Raw genomic sequence first — 23,338 nt, forward strand, 5'->3', positions numbered from 1 at the left:
CAGACACATAAACCACCACTAGAGGGTTTTCACCGAGGTGGCACTTTTTACCCATTTGGAATACCAGTGGGATTGTTGAGAAGGCACGGATTCCCCTCTGCAAGTGAGAAACATGAGCAGGGTCTGCACATGAATGTAGGAGGTGTGAGGGAAGCAAAAAGTCCTCTCCTTTCTGAGACAGTATGAACCTTCTCATTACTTATTCCTAGTACTAACTAGGACTATACTAACTAGTGCTATTCCTAGTACTGTTAACAGTCACATATTTCTTATAAAGAGGATATTTCTTATATTTCTTATAAAGAGCTGAGTAGTTTTAGAACTGCTTTCAGGAGGGGATTGAATATGCCAAGAGGAAAATCATCCAGAGTCAAAAGCAGAATGATAATGGAAAAACCATGTGCTGTGGTAGCATATGCTGTTTCATATGCTGAGTCCTACACCACAGTTCTCTCCCTCCTTATACCTTTTCTGCAGATAATTAGGATCATGTAGGTGCCATGGGAATTCTGGTGGCTGAAACACAGGATTTTCTATTAGTATTAACAGTTAAAAAGTGCCAACAATTTCCCCTTTTTAAGACTTTTTTCCCTAGTGTTCAGCAAGTATTTGACTGTCTTGTATAGAATAGCAATGTCCTGCCAAATGATACATGTTACTGTAGATGCAAAGTGCACCTTAGGAAACAAAACAAAACAACAAAAGTATCAACATTCCAAGGACAAATGCTCCCCCTTCGGGTGCATCAAGATTTTTCTTTTCAAGCAGTGGATGTCAAAAGCTCTAGCATTAGGAACACACAAAGAACATCTCTTGTTTTCTTTTAAATTCTATGTGTATTGTCAGTGGGAGATGGCCCCATAGGTCTGCCTGAGAACTTGGTAGTCAATAGACAAACTTTTTTTTTTTTTTTTTCTGCAACAACGTGTCTTGATTTCTCAGCATATACTGCAACTGTCCCGAGTATTAGAGACACTGATGCAACAGAAGGCCATGGAGTGGCAATTTATTTCATCCTATGAAGAGCTGCCTTGAGAGCAGAAAGAGTCTCTGTAGAAATAGGGCACGTGTTTATGGCTTGTTCTGTACAATTTGCCTCTTAGAGATTAGTGCTTTTTAAAATAGTAACATGTTAAATTCCTCTTGCTGATGTTACTTGCATGGAATGGTGCTTGAGAGGAACATGCTGAAAGGATAGTGGAACTGTCATATTTTGTCTTGGAAGCTGTCAATAAGGTGTGCAGCCCTGAATGCTGTGGTGCTGGTATATAAAGAAAAAAAATCAAAGAAAACTATTATGAAATTAACTTTGCTAGAAATGGTTATGTAGGTACTTTATTTGAATGGGAGGGTTTCCTCTACCAGTACTGAGTGAGAGAAGTCAATATATTACTCAATATTACATTTTCTATTTGAACTCAAATGAACTTCTCAATGTTAACCCATTCCAGGTTCTGTATGCTTTTAAGTGTTGTCAAAATGGTAATTCCCACAGCTGTTAATTGCCATTGACACCCAAATATCTGCCAGCAACAGATTATGAAAAGAAATTATATGAACCATTTTATAATGGGAAGCAAAGGCTACCTGCTTCATTCACTCATAGATACACACCACAACCTCCCCTGAAATTTGTATAGTAAAATTTCATTCTGTAGATATGTTGATCCAATTAGTAAGACAATAAGGATTGGAAGAAAGTATGGGTCTAAGTGGGTTTCCATAAGCTGCAACCAATGTGCTTAAGAGCTAGAGAAAAGCTGTGCGTTAAGCAGTGGACTTTGCAATAATCTCCTGGGGGTGGGATGTCTGCATCTTGCCCAAATCTGTGTTTGAGTCACTGGAGAGTTGAAAAGAGAGGCATAGAAGATGTTCGCTTGGACGAGCTCTGAGGGTTTTTGGCCCTGAGACCACAGTAAAAATGAATCTGTGCTTATACAATTTCTAGCCCTGTGCAAGCAAAAGCAGGGCTGGGGTAAATTCTGTAAACTGATGAATATCAGTAAGAAAATATCATGATTCCATCATCAATTTCCAAATTAAACTAAAACAGCTTTGCAAAATTAATTTTGACTGCTTTTGGCCAATGGAGCTGGGTCAAAATCTTTCATTAAAACCCTTCTGTTCTCTCGCAAGACAAAAGACATCATTATGATGGAAAAATCAGATGCCAACAAATGCCTCACATGAATTGATCACTTGCATAAATTCGGATCTATTTAATGACTTTTAATTTAGCTAGTAATTTCTGAATTGCACTGTACAGTTCTACTGATTAATTTCAAAAAGACTGAGCATTAAGATTTTCTTTAGTTGCAAATGGTGATTAATGTATAAATATTAGTGGTATTTTAGAAATTGTACTGCAGGCCCTGCTTACAGAAGAATGCATTGGATTTGCAGCTGGAATGCAGGTAGATGTGATGCAGGAAGAAACACATCAATGAAATAGAATTAGATGGTATGATTAGATGCTTTGCTTTGTCTCAAGTCAAAAAACAACCCTCCTGTGTGTTATTTTATACCCTCACAAATAAACAAATATAAAAGTGCTTTCACAGTTGGCAAAGTTGAATTGATTTCAACAGCTTTACTGCCAAGCATAATTTCTTCTGAGCCATAATTGTTGGGATAAACAATGTGTTGCTGATGTGGTATTCCTCCACTGTGAGCACTGAGAAATTGCTGACTGAGTGAATATCTGCTTTATGGCCATGCATTCTTTACTGTCAGCCGATACCAGAAAGAGAGTGTATTCACACTGAGCACTCCATTTCTTCCTTAATTAAGTTTCATTCCTGGTAGTTTGGGGTAGTTTTCCCATCTTCAGTGTTTGAGGAACACCATTTCATGGAATGCTGTGATAAGAGTGTGTGGTGTTTGTTCTTATATCTCTGGATTTGTTGGTTTGAAATATGTCTCAGGTTGAGAGACTTGATGCCTCAAAGTTTTAATAACTATACAGGTCCTACACAATGCTCTATTTCTACATGATAAAACTTGGCATATATTTAAAGATAGAAGGTTCTCCTCTTATCACATAGTTTAACCAGCAATCACAGTGTTATGATCACCCTCTGTGCCTGTTTCATTACAGAACCTGTAGTGGCTCTTCCTGCTGGCAGTACAAGGAACACTTCAGATCGAGGCAGTGTGGTCTCAGTAATCCTCAAAGAATTGGTGTGAAAGGCTTACAGGGCAGGTGTCACTGCTCTGCAGGAAGAGACAGAGGCAATGCTCTGCAATGCAATAATCTCTTTTTGTCAAAGTGACTCCTACTTGAAATGGTAACTTGTAGAAATACACTTCATATTTTGAAGGCCTGTCTAGGGGGAAGCAGAGGGTGACAGCTGTCTGGCTAATTTTTAGTTAGTTCCTATAATTGGACCTAAAATTTCTGACTGGGCACAGAGAGGAGAAAATAAATCTTAAATTTATGTCCTAAGTGCAAGAAGGAGTACTGCTGCTTCTGTGTCTGGTCCTGGTTTTGCCCACTTTGAGTTACAGGGCACATCACTTTGTCCATATCCTTATCTCCAAAGTGGTGGCTCTAATACCTACGTGCTGGCTTTGCAGATGGCAGTGATAAGTGTTAACTGTACTTGATATGAGTAAGATTTTCCATTTACCTCAAATGCTTACTCCCAACTGCTCTTAATTGCCAGCATTCCTTCCACTTGAAATCTGATGTTTGTTTTTATTTCTCTTCAAAAAACTTGTAAATTAAAGAAGTCCAGCCATCCATTACTTTGATAACTTGCAGAACCTAATTTAGAGCAGACAGATTCTAATCTTAATTGCCCCTCTGAAAAGCCTTGCTCACCCCCACTACCATAGCAGGAGTCTGTGGAAAGTGACTACCCCAGGCTAAAATTAGCATCCATGATTATTCCTTAAGCATCTAAGGAAACACTCATATTTTTTATAGGTGTTGAACACCCAGGCATTTCCACTGACGTCAGGAGGAACTTCTGTCTATTTTGCACCTTTGAAAATCAGCCTGCTATTTTGGCAGTCACAGAAAGGCTTAACTATCTAGCATTAAGTGATTTTTTTTTTAAACTCCGTTTTATATTTAATCTTAGCACTAGTGTAGCTTTTCACTGCTGCAAGACTTAAGACATGGCACTCTTTAATGTGAAGAAAACTGGTACCCAGCTGCATGGAATTCAAATTTAAAAAAAGCCAAAAAAACCCCTCACACAACCAACTATAAATTATTGTGTAGCTCTGGGGTATTATTTCACCTAGAGGAGTTCCTTTGTGCTATGAAAACCTCTATAGTCCAAGCTCATCTCTGGCTCAGTTCTGGAGAGTAGTTTCACCAAGTGTTTTCTTTGGCAGAGTAGCTGATCATCTTTGACTCTACTAACATCCACAGGCTTCCAGTCCCCTTCATTTGCTGGTACAATGATCTCCTGCTGTATACCAGATCATGGAAGAAATTTGAGGCAACCCTCCTTCTTCTTAATACTTCTTAATCCTAAACCATTTCAGTAATGTAGTTTGCAGTGCAGCCCCACAAGCAGCTGTATCTGTGCATGCACGTATTTTGTACAATGCACTTATCACCCATCTGGCATTATAGTAAAAGACAAGCAAAACACCAGACATGAGGCTGAAGTTGATTTTCTTTCCTTTTGTCTAAGGCCTTCATTTCCATGACCGAGCACAGGTTCCATCATGGCTCCTGTTGTGAAGAGACGCCATAAACAAAGAACTGTTTATTTAATTGATAAAGCAGTTTGCTTATCACAAATTGTCTAAAACTCTTGTTTATGCCTTCAGCAGTTACAGTCATCATTGTTTATTTACCCATCTATTCTTAGTGAAGTACTTGAGAACAGGTTACTTAGTTAAATTTCTTACTCATATATAATCAAGTCATCCAAAGATCCCAAGTAATGTTTTGCTATTTATTCTGGTTTAAAGAAAACATAAGTAATTTAGGGACCTGAGCCTCACTAATATTATTTAGATACTCTGAAATTTGTCTGAAAGTCTGCTGTCTTACAGGATATTTTAAATGTTTTAGAAAATGTTATTCTATAGATAATGCCTCATTAAAAAAAAAAAAAATAGTTAAGCATAAACAAATGAGCCCAGTATGTTTAAGTGGTATCTTTAACCCCAGAAATAACTAAATTCTTTAAAAATTAGTTTCTTAAAACAAGCATGAAATAAAAATTGAATTTTTTTTTTTTTTAGTCATCAGTTATGGCAGTGAAGTGATTCACATGGACAGATTATGTGCTTTGTGTATTGAGAAATACTACGTTGAGTAATGTGGCATATATGCCACAGAGGAGCCATTTGTTGCATAATTGGGAATTAATGTATGAGGTTTTCCTTTCTCTATAAGTCTCAACTGAAAACTTAGTTTAGATTACAAATGGAACTAGATTTGGTTATGTCCAAATGTACTACATAACAGAGTGAAAAGACAATATTTACTGTGTAAATGCTTTGGGATCTGACTATTGACATATTTTCCTATCATTTATTGGTGTCAGAGACTTAAGGATATGTGTTTTAGTGAAGGTAAAATTGAAAGAAACTTTCAATATCTGTCAGAAGACTTGCTTTTATGATTATGGAACTGCTTTAGAGAATGTTGCTAAATTGGATAGGAATGTAGTTTTATCCCACTCTGATTGTACTGACAAATTTATAAAGGATTTACTTACTCACCTGGTAATGTAGTGTATAATTACTGGATAAAGACAGCATGGTGAAGAAAATCAACAGAGAAAGCAAAGGAAAGACATTTGGAAATCCAGTCAACTAAATCCTGGATTAGCCTACTTTAATTAATCCTTCTATTTCCAGAGGGCATACCTTTAGTTCCTTCCATACTGTAACGTGTGAATGCTTCTTTCATCTCATCCTAAATAGTATTTGGTCTTTAAAATATGTATCTGCTGAAACAAAACTGTTAGCCAGCACTATCTGTGATAGTGCATGGACTCTTGGGAAACCAGGAGGAACACTGTAAGGTACTGGTGGAAGAAGGGCCTAAGAATGGAAGCAATAGGAGATCCTATCTCTTTATTAAGAAGGTTCATTTGGCACTGACAGGGTAGTGGTAATGCATGTTCCTTTTTAATACAGTTGAGAGAAAGTCACAGGCAATATGAGGGGCATTGACTTCCCTTTTGAAACACACCTGCAGACTTCTCCCTTGCAGATTCACCACAGCATCCCTTTTGGGATTACCTGTACTTTATTTTCAGCTCCCCACAGGGAGAGGCAAATGAAACAGAGATTGCTCTTTTCTTCTGTAATAGTGAAGAAGTGGACAATTGGAAAAGAATATAGAGGGGGAGAGAAAACAGTAAAATGGCTGGTGTCAGATATTTTATCATTGCTAAAACAGTTACTTCCAAACCTGTTGGCAATTTTAATGCAAATCTTTTCCTGAAGAGGCCTTTTAGTTTGTTGATACTCTTATGAAGCAGAAGTACAGGAAAGGTGGTGCTCCAGAATTAAATCAATCTGAGCCATGTAGAAGTGGGTGAATTTCTTTTGATCCTATCACATTTCAACTTTTTTTTATATATTTTAGTCCCATGACATATGAAATACCTTTTCTTATGCTTTTTTTCTCAGTTTTTCAGTATTTAGATCCTTTGTCTAACTAGCATTTTGAGCAAGACTTCCCAAATGTCACTTTGCTCAGAAGTGATCCAGAAAGCACCAGAATGCAAATAGTTCTCTGTTCCATTAACTGAGCATGAAATTCTGAGTATCAGAAATTGTTGTAATTTTGTTCACTCAAGATCTTTATCTAAAAGTCTTACAGAGAGCAAGAGAGAGGGTGCATGGAAAAGAGATATTTGGGAGTGTGCATCAGTACTTAGGAGTTTCTAACAGAACCTATTCACTTCATGCTCTGCAAGTTCTCTGCTTGGGTCCCTAGTCCTGTGCCTGATGGGCAGGGGAGGACATGAGAACATTTGGACAGCACTTTATGAGCTATGAATATGTACCTCTGTACAAATGCAAAGATGCAGTCCTTATTACAAGGATGACAGAGTCCCTTAAAACTATTATAAAGATGTGTACATTTCTTTGCAGCACTCAATTTTGTGCAGTGTAGTGGCAAATCTATTTTAATGCTCTGACAACTGAGCAAGAGCTCATTTATTTCTAGGCATGCACAGTGAGTTTCTGTGGCATAAAGTGATGGGGAATGCTGTGTAAGATGTAAGTGGCCATACTACTGCAGGTTGTAATGTCAGGCTTGCTTCTTTATGGAGTGTACATGCAAGCTCTGCAAAGTGCAGTGTATCAGAGCAGAGAATATTTGGTTAGGGCGCTCTAAAGTTAGCTTACCCTGTTAGAGGAAAATGCTGTTGTGCCATGCAAATAGCTGGCACTATAGTCCTCAGAGGTTCAGGCTGGATGCTGTGAGCTCCCTGCTGTGTCGTGTAGGAGTACCCTGGTTCTGTCAGAAAGGCACAGGTCCTTGTGGGTGATGCATCTCTTTTTCTGGAGATTTCAGTAGAAGGCATTTTGAAGGGCAAAATTTGGCAGTGCTGCATGTAACAAAAAAAACCTCTCCCATGATATGTTAATTGTTGAATTAATAAATGATAGAAACAATATGGCAATTTTTAAGAGATCAGCATGTTCATAAACTTTTCCTTTGAGAGAAATACAAAATCAATATCTGAAAAGATAAAAAAAAACATTGACCAAAACCAGATAATTCAAAACTTTTTTTGTTGTTTTTTTGTGTCGTTCCATTGATTTTTTTTTTTATTTGGTTTGTTTTTGAAGCATTACCACCATTTAAGAACTGTGTTCTGAACATACTTGATTCACAGATAATTTTTTTCACCAATACTTGTTTTCTGAGGATTATGAAACACAAGTTCTTTCACTTTCTACAGCACTTTAAGTTTTCAAAATATACAGGAGACTGTAAAATATAATCTCTTGTAAAGGTTAACAAGAGCCTGGCTAATTCTGCATTTAGAGGTCTCAGTCCATGGAACGTATTTATATTTCACCTCTACTGTGGGATAAATGTTTTGGACATGCAAAGAGGTTTTATAAATTGAAAGAAGTTGTAGAGAAAGCTGTGGAAGTGCGAGAACTCAAACACTGAGTCATCACTCACAGCCTGTCTTTTCACTCTCATTGGAGAATGCAATTTAATATGGGGCTATTATAACTTGGAAACTTGTTAGTAATTTGAGAGCTCTGTTTATTCACAGACTGTACCATTATTTACCATTGTCTAAAGTTAATCTTCCACATTGAGAATGTGCACTGCATAATGGTATGTAATCCAAAATCCAGTGGTATTAATTCTGTTATGATGAGGTATTAACATACCTGTTGGTTTACATAAAAGGCAAAGAGAGCAGAGTCATCAAAAAACAGTTGTGTAACTGTAAATGATGTCATGCATATTGTTGCTGAAGTAGAAGGGAAAACCAAGAGGTAAGGTCATTACAAAAAGCAAGGGATTGCTCCCCATTACTCCATCTGGCTACTGTGAATTACCCAGGGCTGACATGATACAGCTGGGCTTGTGCATTTGGAGAAAGGTTTCTCAGAGTATTGCCTGGATGCTGTTGAGGACCATCTTTTTCCAGGGATTCATGCATATGATGTGAATAAACAAACTGTACTGCAAAAATAGTCATTCAAATCCAAGAGAAAGCTGACTTGCACTGCTTAGCAAAGTGGTGACATTATTAATTAAAAGTCTCAGTATTGCAAAACCTTCCGAGTGGAATATTCTGATAGCTCCCACACCCCAGCTCATGATGAAAGATAACCTTGTGCTGAAGATGGACTTTTAATTTATTGGTTGGAAACGTGTGGCTGACAGGAACCTTTCACTTTTAGGTCAGTGTTTTGAACCCAGGCCAGGTGAGTAAGTGACAAGGTTGCTAACACATGCAGACTGTTTGGTAATATCTATGAGGTGAGTTGTATGCTCAGTTTAGCTCTCAGGGGGACAGGTGTCCCCATCACTTAAACCACCAGAAATGGCAGCTTCGTTGGAGGTGCCCAAAACTGACCTTATTAGTGAGAGGTAGGGACAGTGACTTTTCATCCTAGAGGTGAAAGCTAAAAAAATTTCTGTATGTGAAAATGTTTTCTCAGATTGCATCTGTGGGGTTACTCACAGTCATTGCTATTCTTAACTGTTCCCTGAGCCACTTCTTTCTCCATACTGAAGTGGCTGGCACATTCACTAAAGAGTTTAAGGAGAGAAGAATAACTAACATGTAACTAGATTTACAGTAGTAGGTAACTGGTTTATACTAAAAACCTTGATTCGGTTTTTAAATGCAGAATTAACACTGGGTGACAGTGAACAGATGCTGAAGATGTTGGTAGTTGTTATGTGCTGTTTTCTCTCTGTTCAGAGGAGGTTCTGGTTTTGATTCATTTTTTCATAGCTCTATATTTACGAGGCATGTATAGTTTTGTCAACTTTCTAATCTCTCTTGCTACTGTTTCTTCATTGGACTTTTTTTCAGGGTAGTGTTTGAGCATCTCAAAAACAATGGTTAAATGCCCCCCCAAAATAGTGCTGTGGAATATAAAGGGTTTATTATCCTTGAATACAGAAGTGGGATGCTGAAAAGCACTCAACTACGGCTAACATCTGCTCCCATTGTTGTGAAAAGGATTATAGTCCCTTGTGAGGAATCATGGGTCATAATTTGCACAGCATTTAGGACAGTAAAAACATTTTTAAAATTCCTGTCTTAAATGCCTTAAAGGCTGTTGCAAAGCTGGGGAGAAAAGTGTCAGGGTCTCTTCTCAAGGATGGTAATACAGACCTCAGGAAATGTGTTTACCCATAGAACAGATCACGGAATCCACTTTCATTTTATTTTGGTTTGTTTAGTTTCCCATAAACACTCTTCCGCCTATTGACTTTGACTCTCCCTCTACCTTCTATTTCTTCAGCTTTGTTTCATTATTGTTCTCTGTCTTCACCATCTCTTCTTTTTCTCCAATATCACTGACAAATCTCCAATATTAGATTTCTCTTTGCTAAGGGAAATTAGAGGGTCATATGAAAATAGGAGATGGAAATTGGGATCACCAGATAAAGAGCACCCCGACAGAAAAGAAATTTACAGCTACCTGTTGCTTGCCAAGTTCTTGGATTTCTACAAGGGAGTTTTTTTCCGCTGAGTGACTTCTTATTTTGTAGTCTTTGGATCACTTCTCTGCCAGGATACAATCTGGCAGGAAAAGTAGTGTTCTTGATATTCTCTCTTTTCAAGGCTGCAGTGTAGATGTCAGTTAGGATGTGAATCTTCCATGAATATCATAAAAAGTATGATTGGGAGAACTGAGACTTCTTGCTTATCTCAATCTGGCTTTCTTCAAGTTATTTCACTGATTTAAGATTAATTTGAATTGTAGCTCTGTCATGAAACATGCTTGCAGACCTATCTTTTTGCTGTCTTACTCAAATGTGATAAGTATGCACCCTGTTCTGTTATCCAAATGAGTATGTTAAAGGTAGTACAGGAAATGCTTCAGGGCAGATTCCTACAGAAGCCTGTTTAATAAGCCCTTCCACTTGGAGTGGGCCACTACTTACCATTAGTAGGAATAAACTCTCTGACTTGCTAAACACACTTACCGCCCCCCGCCATGGTTTTGTGTTTACTTTTATTCTTGGATAAATAGCTGGCTGCTATTGCAACCAGCTTGGGTACATGACATAAAAGAGATCTGCTTCTGTAGAGTCTGGGTGGAGACCTTTAAAATACTTCGGCTTAACCAGTACAACTAGGACTGATGGCTAGAGTCTAGATAAAATCATAAGCAGAGGACATGTGTGCACCTAAATGCAGACTTAGAACTGTAATACAATGTAAGTTTTTGCTTCCTTGTCCTTGGAAGTTTAATTTTTAATAAACGTTTGGATGTAGCAGAAGCTGATGCTTACTCAGCTGGTTTCCCACTTTCATGTAAAGAAAATATGCCAAACTTTTTATAAGACTGTGTTTTTCTCTTTTTTACTAAAATTGCCCCATGTAAATTTGCCACAGACCATTCTGGTCTGCTTAGGTGATAGCAGTGTATTAAAAAACATTCAGAATTCAGAGAACACATCAGAAGCAGGCAGGAGTATTTTTGTTTTTGGGTTTTTTTTCCCCCCTCTGACAGTTCCTTTTTCTCTTGAATTCCTTCACCTTAAAAAATTGGGTAGCTTGCAATTGTTGTGGAGGTAAGAATGAGTAAAGATATCTTAATATTTTTATAATGCAATATAAAACCATACCCATGCTTTTACTAAGGGGTTTTCATAGGACCCCTACATCTTTTATTTCTGTGTTATTTTTCTGAGTAGGCTTCTCTTATTTGCATGATGCTTGAAATTCCAGAAATTAAAAGTAGGTTTAGACCAGCATTTTCCTATGGATCCTAAGTACCTTTTAGTTTCAAAAGGGATTTTTAATATTGCATGTGTTCTTACTTCTGAAATATCAAAGTTTTTGTTTGAAAATACATTTTGAATAGGCAGAATCAATTTAAATTGAAAAAAATACTCCAACTGACAACCTTTTGGTACTGCATGTATTTTGAGAAGTCACATAGTAGGATTTTACAGATGCTTTCTTAATAGGTGTCATCAGTAGTACTGAAAAAGGAAGGGGCTTCTTTAAGGGAATAGAGCTGTTGGAGCATTGTGTCGATGGTCCATCACAGCTCTGACTTGTCTGAACGCTTGCCTAAATTTTCACACTTAAGCCTGAGGCTTCTCTCTTGCATGTAAAGATGGGCTTATGTACCTAAAACTTCTCTCTTTTCCAACTATCTCAGGTGATCCAATAAAGATATCTGCCTACTCCTAATAAACTTCGCAATATTTTAACCGGTTTAGCCTCTTCAAAGACCTTGTGAAGTGTCTCAGCTTCCTTCCTTTCCTTCCTGTTCTTTCCCTAAGAAAAAAAGGCTGAGGTGAGGATAGTGCAGGCACTGACCCATACTAAATTTTCCATGCAGCTTGCTACCACCTGAAGTTTTTTTTTCCCAGTTTAGACCACTGGGACAACATAAACTTTCTCTGTTGTCTCCTCTGAAAGAAAGAACTAATGTTTTTGTAACAAAAGGCTTAATAATCTTTACGTTGCTCGCGGTTCAACCTTGCTAGATTATTTTTCAAGGGATATTTACATGCTCTGGGTGTTTTTTTGGTAACAGTGAGCACTGTAAAACAGATGTGCAGTCATTCAGTACTGGAGGGAGTTGCATGTTTTACAGGAAACCCTAGACTCACATGGGATTAGGCCACCTGCTTTGCATGGACTGAGGTCTCCCCAGGCTCTCCCATGCAAGCAAAATGCAGAGTGCCAATAAGAGATGTTCAAAGTCCTGTGTGATGAATGCATCCCTTTGGTGATTTCTCCTGTGAGTGATAAAACTGAGGGGCTGGAAGGAAGTTCCCTGAGTTAGTAGAGCAGACCTGCTGATAGTGCAGAATGTGCCAGTATATCATCTCTGACACCATCTAATCAGCTATATGGATGGATGTGCTGGAGCAGGAAGGGCTTACCCCAGCTATGGTTTTGGGATATTTGTGATGGTGCTTCTACTCATTTCCATTGTGAGATGGTTCTATGCTTATCCTTTCTGGTGTTCCCAGGAATTTGGCTTTGACTTGGTGCCTGTGATTTTAGGGTTTCCTTTTAAAAACATTTTGGAATGTGCTAACCTTCATGCCATCCTTCACAATGTTCTCCCTCTGCTTCACTTGAGTTGTTGCTATGCTCTGGTATATTTGGTGTTAAAATCCCACTTTGCTTCCTGGTGTTATGACATGATCCAGTTGTACTCTGGTGAAGCACCTCTCCTGTTAGAGTTATTCTAGTTATTTTACTAACATGTGCCAATGCATTTAGGTTTGCAGTGCAAGGGAGCAAGTTAATAATTCAAGCCAACAGCTAAAATTTAAGATTTTATTTATTTTCAATTCATAAAAATATATTCATGCATGTATACAAGTATAGCTGCTCTAGATGCTTGAGGAACATCTGAAAAGTACCATGTGTAGTTATTGGTTTACATCAAGCTAGTTTAAAAGTGCTGTGCAATTTTCTGCCGCATTTCACCTTCCAGCCTCTTCTTTTGGGAACAGAATAGACAGCTAAGAGAATGAGGGCCAGCACAGACTGTATCCGAAGCCCAGAGAAAGCCCCTGATTCTGCAGCCATCAGGACATGCTGTGGACACAGGAGCTAGGAGATCATGTTACAAGTTCACAACTTATATTTTAAAACATGGATAACAGTCAGATGGAAGATTCTTCAAGGGGAAACCTCAGTCTGGCCTACTGGGAATGTTCTGGCAGAGTTCCTTCTGTAACACTCTTGTCATGCACTCAGAGCCCAGTAATGTTCTGTATAATTACAGAATGAATCACTGCATGCCATTTAGCCTAGAAGTGATGAAGACCCTCAACTAACACAAAGAGAGAGGAAAATCCCTTTAGAAGAAGGGCTGTAAAGCAGTTTCAATAAATAACTCTATCAGACTGAAATAATTCAGGAAAATTTGGATGTAGACAAATACGTTGAATGTTTGTATTTGAAGTTAATTTTAGTCAGGTGTGTTCTCCTACTCTAGTTATTAGAATTTAAGGTCCACGAAAAACAAGCTGTGTGTTTGTTTTCCTTTGCAGGCACAGAAAGTATTAAATTTCCAATTCAAGTAAAACCAAATGACTCCTTTGAGCAAGTAGCCTTTCTTGGGCTGCTGATAGGGGTACAGACAAGCAGACACATGGCTTTTGAAATAAATATTAGTTTTGACCATTTAGAAATACTATAGCAGAGAGAAATTGATTTGAGTTGGAGTGAGTGAAAGGCAGAGTTAACCTTGACGTGAGATATATGTACTAAATAGGACACAGGTCCCCAGTGCTTCATTAGGCTGGATCCACTTCTGAATTTCAATACTGAGTGCAAGCAAACAAATATTTCTGAACTTGTGGGGTGTATCCCTTGTTCACACAAGTCATGCTGCTGCTTTAGTGATATTCATTATGGACTTGCTGTCAGTGCCAAACTAGAAATTTACTTTAAATCTTCAGGAGGTGGAACAAATTGTCTTGACTCACCAGTATTGGAGGGTGTGGTGACTGGTGCTTACTCAATTGTCTTTATCCATATTATTATGTGCACATGTGAAAGTTGTTATTGTGGCATCTTGTTTTCTGGCATTGAACCACTATCAAAACTAAGTTATTGTTACGCTCACATAAAAAGAATGTGGGCTTTCGCAGAACTGTAGGACAACACAGATCTCAAAGACACCGTTTTTCCCAGCAAAGCATGTCTTCCATTGTGCTGGTGTAAAAATATTTGCACAAATTGGGCATACCCTATTCTCTTTTTGGCATTATCTGCAGTTGATTGATAATTAATTAGGGATATTTCCTTTTGCTGTCCCTTGGTTGCAATTTTATTTATCAGAGAGTTGTAAAATTAAGTGGCCTGAATAACTTACCAGGTAAGAGGTTTTTTCCCCATAGGTATACACTTTGCCATCACAGATCTGTGAATTGTGGAGAAAATGCTATTGGCAGTCTTCACAAGCAGGCTAAGTGGGCATAGAACATAAACTGCATTCTCTTTCCTGGAGTTAGTGTGAGCTGTGACAGCAGTAGACAATTAATGATGCATTAAAAGAACATTCACCTGTGGGGCTGCAAATTCTTTGGCTTCCTGCCATGCATCCCCTCTCTGGGGTCTCTTCTCTCAGAATGTTGGCAAACTTCCTTTTGTAATAACAAACTTGGAAAGGATAAATTTTTATTTATTCATATTTTCAATTTGTAGAGCCACATAAAGTAAATAAATCATAAAAAGAAATGTCCAGTTTTGTAGACACTTATTTGTGTCCTTTCTGGTATTCTGCTTGGTGCCTTCAGTCCTGCTTTGTTTCTCTGGGTATCCTGATACTCTGAAATGTTCTGTACAGCTCAGCAGAAAAAGGAATTTGCTTTGTCTAAGTCATTTAATAGCTTTTAAATCCCCATGGATTACCAATTTTCAGGGTACTATATGCTGGCTGTATCTTGATCTCCAGGACTTGAACATGCTTTGAATTGTTTCTCAATAACTATGAATAGAATTGTTAGTTATAGCCAAAGTAGTGAGAACAAGTGGTATCACAGTAAGAATAGAGGGATGAGGGTTAAATAAAACGTGGATTGAGGAAACTTAAAATTTGCAAGTTAAATTGTGTAGTAGCCTTCATGCAGTCACTAATGAATTACATCACTGAAACACAGTTAACACTTCCCTAAGCATCATTTCTATAACCATCTTTAGTCCTGGATAAAATAAGATAGTTTGGAAGGCACCAGGCTTAAGAAGCCACACACCAAGAGTCTGCTGTAAAGCACTGCAGTGCCATTTCCATGAGGCACAGGACAACTGTTGGAAGGGGATGGATAGTGCCAAACCATGGCCTGGGGCACTGATAAAACAGAAAACTGAGTGACTGTGGTTTAAATCAAAGATGTAACTCTCTTATTTCAGATGTAGAAGGTAATCAAAACTATATAGATACAAATGGTCTAAATAAAGGCTCCCATCACAGTAGAGTGCTTTAGCAGAACTTGTTATCTCATGGATGAAGGCCTTGTGGTAATTCCAAGTTTATCCTTCAAAATGCTACAAATGCATTACAAATGGAAATAATCTTAACAAAACTACAAATATAAAAAAAAATCAGATCATAAAAACCACTCTGTCATCAAACTATTGAAAACAGCTTGACTCAGCAGTAGCAGCATCTTTTCCTTTTCGGTATCAGAGCAACATAGGCTGATCGTTGTCTGCATAGAATGCATTTGTCTCTCAGGAAATTCATTGCCATAAAAACATTCATTTTCAAGAGAAACTATTTAAATTATTTGAAAACTTTGTGACATTTGGATAAAACTGAGAAGTAGCCTTCTTTACAGTAGGCATCAGATTCATATTAAAATATGAATCTGACTTCTCAACCGGTGGGGTTGTTGCCATTGAACTCTTAATTAAATGAAAAATGAGGAAAACTCATTTGAGTGGTACAAGGTGAACATTTACTATAAATATTTAAAAGAAGAGATGGAAATGGCTGAGGATTTTCTCTGACTTCCTCTCTGAATTTATTATGGTGTGCTTGGAACAGTTCTACAAACTGCAATAGCATCTGCAAATAAGCACATGTCCATCACTTAAACTTAATTCATGAAAGGCTCATTTATTTAAAGGTTCAGATTTCTAGTATTTATTGACAAATTGCCATGCAAGGTTCATATGCATTTACCCTTGAGTGCTTTCAGTTCTGGTTATTTTTTCTGTATTGCCATTGTATTATTCTTTTCAAGAAGCTTGTAATAATTTTTAATATTTGCAAATGACTTAATGTGGTGCTAAGCCTTTTGCGATACATACCACCAAAATAAGATACTGCTTGAGGCAGACAAATTAGTCTTATAAACTAGATCCTAACCCTATAATGATCCAAACCAAATGCCATCCTAACACTCCATCATGTTGTGCCCTGAGGGTGGACGTGCCTAGAATCTGTTCTGTGAGGATTTTATGCTCTGGTTTCAGGTCTCTCATGAACTCAGTGAAGCTGTTTACCCTAAAGTGAGGAACATTCTGCCTTCCTGAATGGAAGCTAACATCCCTTTATTAAAATGTGTTTGCAAATATGCTTCAGCTGCAACCTTACTTATCCCTATATGCACACAGAGCATCTTACATCCCTACCTACAATTCATGTTCTTCATATCAACATGGACCCCTGCCCAGAAACGCTTCCAGTATTTTCTTCTCTCTCCTCCTTTTTCTGGGTGCCTACAGTTAGGGATTTCACTGCACAGCTCTGCCATATCCATAGCACTTCTTGCTTCCTTTCAATTCAATAGAAGATAAAAGGAAGCTGTTCCTTGTCAGTGTAGGAGCACTAAGAGCCCAGCAAGCTGCCCATCAGTTCTTCACATAAACTGAGTCAAACCCAACAGTAGTCACAATGTTATTCTTTAACAAAAAGTTGCTTTTTTAAAGATTAGACCATTTGGGGAAAATTCAGTCCATATTTTCTTAAGGTATCAAATCTCTCTAGAATTTGCAGAATTCACTTCCTGGGAAGATCTTTGTCTTAATCTATTGGCCATCCTTATTCTGTTTCTAAGAGATCAGAAATTAAATAGTCTGAAGAAACAGGCAAGAATAAAGAAGGCCAAAGGGAATTTCTTATTTACAACTGGGATATATCTTGTTTTTTAGACTATTTGAATGAAATGTTTTTAAAACTGGAAATTCGATGTAGCAAAAGAAGGGGAATTCCAAATATCTGACAATTTTAAGAAGCTGAAGTCTAACTTACTAAAAATGTTTAGCTATATACCAAAGTCATTGTTACTAGAGTTAAACACCTGCTAAAATACCTAGCAAATACAAACTTGCTTTATGTATCTTAACAGACACTGAAAAGCAAGGACAATTTGTCAGAAGGCTGAGAGGAGTAATGGATATTCAAAACCAGACTAATTTAACTACTAAGTTTTACAGTAGCCTATGTTTTGACTTCATTCATACAAAAGGTAACAAGTATATGACCTCTGCAATGGAATTAGTTCTGCTTTTCATCTCTGCAAGTAAAAGCAGACTTGGTTATTTGCTATGGACACAAAAATATTCATGATTGATTTTGTGATCATTTTTCCCCTGCAAACATGAGTATCTGAATTTGTGTCTAAGTTTTGCCTTTATGTGTAGAACTTCTGCCTGGAGATGCATCTGCAAGCAGAATCTAGCACAAAATTGTTTCTATTCAAGAAATTCTTTGCATCTTTGTGAACATCTGGGATAAGGATTTTGTACTTGGCAAATGTATAGAATGAATGGGAACTGGACATCCAAATCTCAGATGCAGTGTTTACTCAGATGGCTTAGCAGTTGTTTGGAAAACGCCTTGTTGATAAGTATGTTTTTTTAATTGCTGTTACAGACGTTTACAGCCTGGTGCAATTCCCACCTCAGGAAAGCAGGCACACAGATTGAGAACATTGAGGAAGACTTCAGAAATGGCCTCAAACTGATGCTCCTCTTGGAAGTTATCTCAGGTTAGCTAAAATAAAGTTTTCTGTGTATTTACAGCACACTAACTGAAACACTCTTACAGAGTAAGAATCATTAACAAAAATTGTTAATGATTCAAAACAATGAACACAAACTCTAAGTAGACTGAAAAGTGAGAGATGAAACACGTAAAGCAAAAAGGAGAGGAAGAGAAGCTCTGCTTTTTGCTTGTCTCCAAATTTTTCTGGTTTGGGCTTCTGTTCCAGGATATCACAGTATATCAGGGTATCATTGACATCACAGTGTTGCTGGACAAACTGAAAATATTGAGGACCTTGGCTTAGCCCCTAATGCTTAAAAAGCCTTTACACTTAGGTTACAAATTCATTTTATTCTGCTTTTAGCATAAACATTTTGCTTTGCTTTTAATGACTTTATTTGATATACCAATGCTTTCAAAATGACTGCCTAAAGTGCACCCAGATCAATATTTAGTCACAAATAAAAGGTCTCATTTTTCAAAAGAGTGGAACATCCAAGAACTTTTTCTTACTGATGTAAACTCACTATGTCTCTTCTCTTTTGCATTATTCAGAGGGGCAGTCTCCAAGGTAAGATCAGAAAGCCCCTTAATGGGAAGGGAATAGCTCAAGCTACAACCACACAGAGAGTTTTTACAACCGAATAGAGTTTAGATTTTTGCTGGAGATTTCAGTGTGGAAAGAAATTCTTTGCATGGTCATTCCTCATGAAATAGAGAATATTTTTAGAAATTATTATTTTTTGTGATCCTTTGAACAGATAAGTTTGTTCAAACACATTAGCCCTATGCTCTGAAATAAGCTGCTCTGCTGTGCTGGACAAGGTTATTAAAAGCCATTCTTCTTGGTCAGATGTGCAAGGATGCTATGGCTGATCTGCTGGACTGAATCCAGCCAGCCTCTCTTTAGAATCAGGCAGATAAGGATGATGAACTCCAAGAACACTCTTCCTTCTTAATATTCAGCTACTGTAACAGACAGTAGTAATGAACCAGAAGTGGAGTAGGAGGAAGTACACATATCTTCCAGATATTTAGGGCAAACAAAATGTTTACTATGATTTTACTGTTATATCAGAAAGATCAAAATCTGATGCTTCAGCATTTCAATTTTCTTTCCAGGGTTTGGTTCAAACCTTTTTGGCATTCTTTCAGAAAAATACCTATTAAAATAATTGCTGACTTTTAGGTAGTGTTAGGGCACATCCACTCTCGATTTCTAGTCAGTTTTTTGTCTGTAGCAAGGTGTATATGAGAATAAACACATTAAATTTTTTGTTCTGCAGGGGAAAGGCTACCGAAACCAGACAGAGGGAAGATGCGCTTCCATAAAATCGCTAATGTCAACAAAGCTCTGGATTACATTGCCAGCAAAGGAGTGAAACTTGTGTCAATTGGTGCAGAAGGTATGTGAAAGATATTGACAGTTCACCTTATTTAGGTCACTTTACAGAGCAGTCTGGTGGAGACCCTTGGCCACATTAAGTGCACTGCTCTCTACATGTGGCTGCCTCAAAAATCCCTTCATGTTGATTGCTGGACTGTGTCTGTGAAAGGACAAGAGGTGGAAATACTTGGATACCTGGAGAGGGATAGGGGTATAAAAGAGCACTAAGCTTAGTCTATCTCCAAAGTTAAATTGAATTGTCTGTTTCAGTAGGTGTTGAGATAATGTTTTTTTTTTCTTACAGAACATTGTGGTTTTCCCATACATTATTAAAAGTAAGGAACTCCTTTAGAAACCAGGCTGGATTCTAGGGTGTGCTTTTATACAGTCTGCCATCTTTAGGAGATATTATTCAGACAAAATAAAGGCTGACATCACTGCTGAGTGGCTGGAACCTACTCCCACTTTATTATGAGATTTTCTGCAGCTGTGTTTCTAAAATTCAGATACAGAGTTAAGGGAGTGATCAAAAGGAACTGTGGTAGCTGGGGAGTGATTGAACATATGAAGAAAATGGAGTGGGATGCTATTTACTAAAGTAATTGCTTTTTTATTGTTCTGCTGTTCAGGTAGCTGAGTACCAACATGTGTTTGGCTAGCTAGATTCTGACAGATGTAAACTGAGCTAAAGAAGGCAGACTGTCACTGTAAGTGAACCTATGCCTCCCTAGGAGATTCACTGAATTGTTTAAAGATGACAAAGGTGTGTGTAGAACTTGTTGCTCCATGAAGATATTTGCATAATGGTTTCCATAGTCATTATCATACCAAGAATGATGTGGCTAGCATGATATCCAACTATTTTTGATTCCATAGCCTCAATGATGTGCTTTCTGTGCTTTTTTCCCCCACTCTAACATGTTCTTACAGTAAAATTTTGGCTGCAACCTCATGATGATGATAAACACCCCTATATTCTACTGACATTTTTAGGCCTTTTTAGATTGATTTATGAACCTCTTTCCATTTCCAGATTTCTACAGGCTTATATGTATCCTTATTCTGGCTTCCAAGCCTTGATCACAGGGAGCTTACTGTGATTGTGGACGGAACAGGAGATTCATTATGTGGGATAAGGGTATTTGTAAAAATAATGGAGAGATCTGTCAGCATTCATTGGTTTTACGCTGGTTTGACCTAGCCCACTTGATTCCTCAAGTGCTGTTCACCAAATGTGTTCAGTTTCTTGATCTAGAACTCAAAAATCCCAAGAAATGTGCTCCACTGGCAGAACATTTGTTTGAACTCACTCTTTATTTGAGATTGAACTGGGTGGGTAACCTGAAACCAAATCCATACCATCTGTCTTTAGGCACATAACAGATACGTTTTTTGGGGAATATATCATCAGTGAGGAGAAATGGGCAATTCCCACAGGCACTTCAGATCTCAGAAGAGCTCCACTGCATTTCAGAGGTGCTTGGCTCCCTCCATCAGCTGTACAGGCTGCTGGGGCACCCAGGCCCTTTGCTCAATTAAACAAAATGGGATGGAAAAACATGCTGCTACCTTAAACCTCTGCAGTGAGGCTCTTCTGAGAGCGACATGGCATTGAATGGACAGCAGAGGGAACTGAAGAGACAATTTATGTGTGGAAATAAAAATTACAGATGTCTGTTTGGTAACTGGTGAAGAAATGCTGAGATTACAGAGCATGGAGCAAATGAAAGGTAGTTTCTGTCATGTCATGCAGGGGACTCAGGCTTCCTAACCAAAACCAGAGTGTAGCAAGATAAGTGTCTTTGGGACAGAGTGGTTGTTCTCAATAATCACGGTTTGTACAAGGCTGGGGTGTTTAAACCAAGACACATCTGCTCATATCTGCTCCTGGAAGGAGCAATCCAGCCCTCTGCACTCCCATCTCCCTTACTTTGCCCCATTTATTGCTGGTCACTACTGCCAGGGTACTTAGGCTGGGCAATAGCACTTGAGCATTTTCTGAAGGCTAAGCATCTGGGATAGCTTAGATCAGACATTGAAAACATTTAAACTAACTCTGCTGTTCTCCTTAGCAGAAACTGGCATGGGTTCAGATGCTCTGTGATTTAGGTGCTCTGTGAAAATTCCCTTTGGGAAGGTGGCAGGAGAAAAGGCACTTACTGCAAGGTGGCTGTCCATGAATACAGTATTTCTTCTTGAATGTAGCAGCAGGCCACAGCTAGTAACCTGAGAGATTAAGGTGATGGTTTTAGCTATTATTCCCTGTTTCTGGAATTCTCAGTCTGTCAGATGGATCTTTTAAAAGCAAAACTGAATTAATTATCATTTAAAAAAAACCCCTAAATTCTTAGATGGAAGCATGGGAGAAAAGGTCACAGCTACTGCCATAGCTTAGGTGCGGAGAGGAACCTGTCATTGTAAGACACGACATTATGTTGAGAATGGCCTGATGCCCACATTAGGTTACATCCATGTGGGCAGGAGCAGATAGATTCACGTGCCTTCCCCTCCCACTCTGAGCAAGCTGAATACAAGCCAGCTCTGGCATAGATGTGCTTAGTGCCCTGTTAAGTTTACTGCATCCCCTCTACTAAATTAGTTACCTAAGGCACAGCGTTGTGCTGGTGCAGCAATGCAGTATCACATCTGACTGGGTATGGTTTCACAGTGTGGGACCTCTGGCACCAGTGTGTGTTTAAAGAGCCCCTGTGCCCCCTGGAACTGCATTCTTGCTCCCACATTTTACAGCCCTGCCCTCTCACTTGAGCTGACAACTGTTGCTGTAGCTCTCCTGGAGACTGGATCAGCAATACGATCTGTTTTTAAAACACTCTCCACTTCTTTTTTTTTTTTTTTTCCTTTTGTTGCATTTTTCAGCATTGTTGACCGGGTAGTCATTATAGTAGGTTGGAGTGAATGCCATCAAGGAGGCAGAGCACAGTATCCTTAAGTTTGTTTTGTTATCTATGTCTACAACCCCTTAACTCTCTGCCCCTGTGTGTGAGCACAGGGCATGTGGGCTTGCCTTCACCCATCTGTTTGGGCATTCTCTGAGTTACATGGATGCTTGGAATACTTTTTAATTTCCAAAGCATGAAAGTTTTGTATTTAAATCTGCTGAGGATCATGTTCCGTTGTCTGACATACTGAATGGTGAAGAGCACGGAGGCCCAAGGGGAACAACTGGCACTTAAAATGGGGCCTCGAAATGGTGATTCTTGTGTACAGAACAAAAAGAAAATCAGTATTTTTAAGGTTCCAGGGATATTCTTTGAAGTCGTCATTATTGTTCTGAGCCTGACTTCTCTGGGCTGTCTGTGGAGGAGAGAGAGCTGGTCACTTTTAATTGTGATGCTGAGCAGGAGCTAAATTTATCTACTCTGACTTGACTTGTCAAAGAACCTCTCTCTCCACTGGTCATGAAATGAGACTGTAGTCAAGAAGCTAAAAGAAAAAAACTGTGAAAGTAATCCTTATGAGCCATTCACAGTCCAGGACTTAGAAGTTTTCCCTTAAGTTTTAAAAAAGCACAATAACTCCATTTGCAAGGTACTTGAATCTTCAGTGGGATGAACTAGATATGGAGAACCAAAAAAGACAAGTTTCCTGTTAATTGGAAATACTTCTGTATTACTTTTCTGGGAAGTGGGAAAAATGTTAAAGACAAATGATCTGTGAATCTGCTACAAGAAGATTAGAATACAAAAATAAATTAATAAGTAAAACCAAAGCAGAATAAAAAAAAAGTTACTAAAACCTTTGAGAAATTGCTTTGCCTTACTTTTTCCCTAGACAGTTTTTCTTGTATCCCCTTTTTTTTTCCTCTTCTGTCCT

General features: G+C 38.3%; 1 protein-coding gene across 1 annotated transcript in view; it reads left to right on the plus strand.

The window, feature by feature from the left end:
• The window catches only part of ACTN2 (actinin alpha 2), a 67,553-nt gene that overhangs the window by 5,146 nt on the left and 39,069 nt on the right, over nucleotides 1-23,338 (plus strand). The window contains exons 2-3 of the mRNA XM_005518514.3: nucleotides 18,007-18,121; nucleotides 19,404-19,523. Of these exons, the coding sequence (XP_005518571.1) occupies nucleotides 18,007-18,121; nucleotides 19,404-19,523 (235 nt within the window). The remainder of the gene's footprint in view (nucleotides 1-18,006; nucleotides 18,122-19,403; nucleotides 19,524-23,338) is intronic.

This window comes from Pseudopodoces humilis, chromosome 3, assembly GCF_049639895.1.
Source record: "Pseudopodoces humilis isolate 2021_Gansu_Grassland_sample_001 chromosome 3, ASM4963989v1, whole genome shotgun sequence".
Classification (NCBI taxonomy): domain Eukaryota; kingdom Metazoa; phylum Chordata; class Aves; order Passeriformes; family Paridae; genus Pseudopodoces; species Pseudopodoces humilis.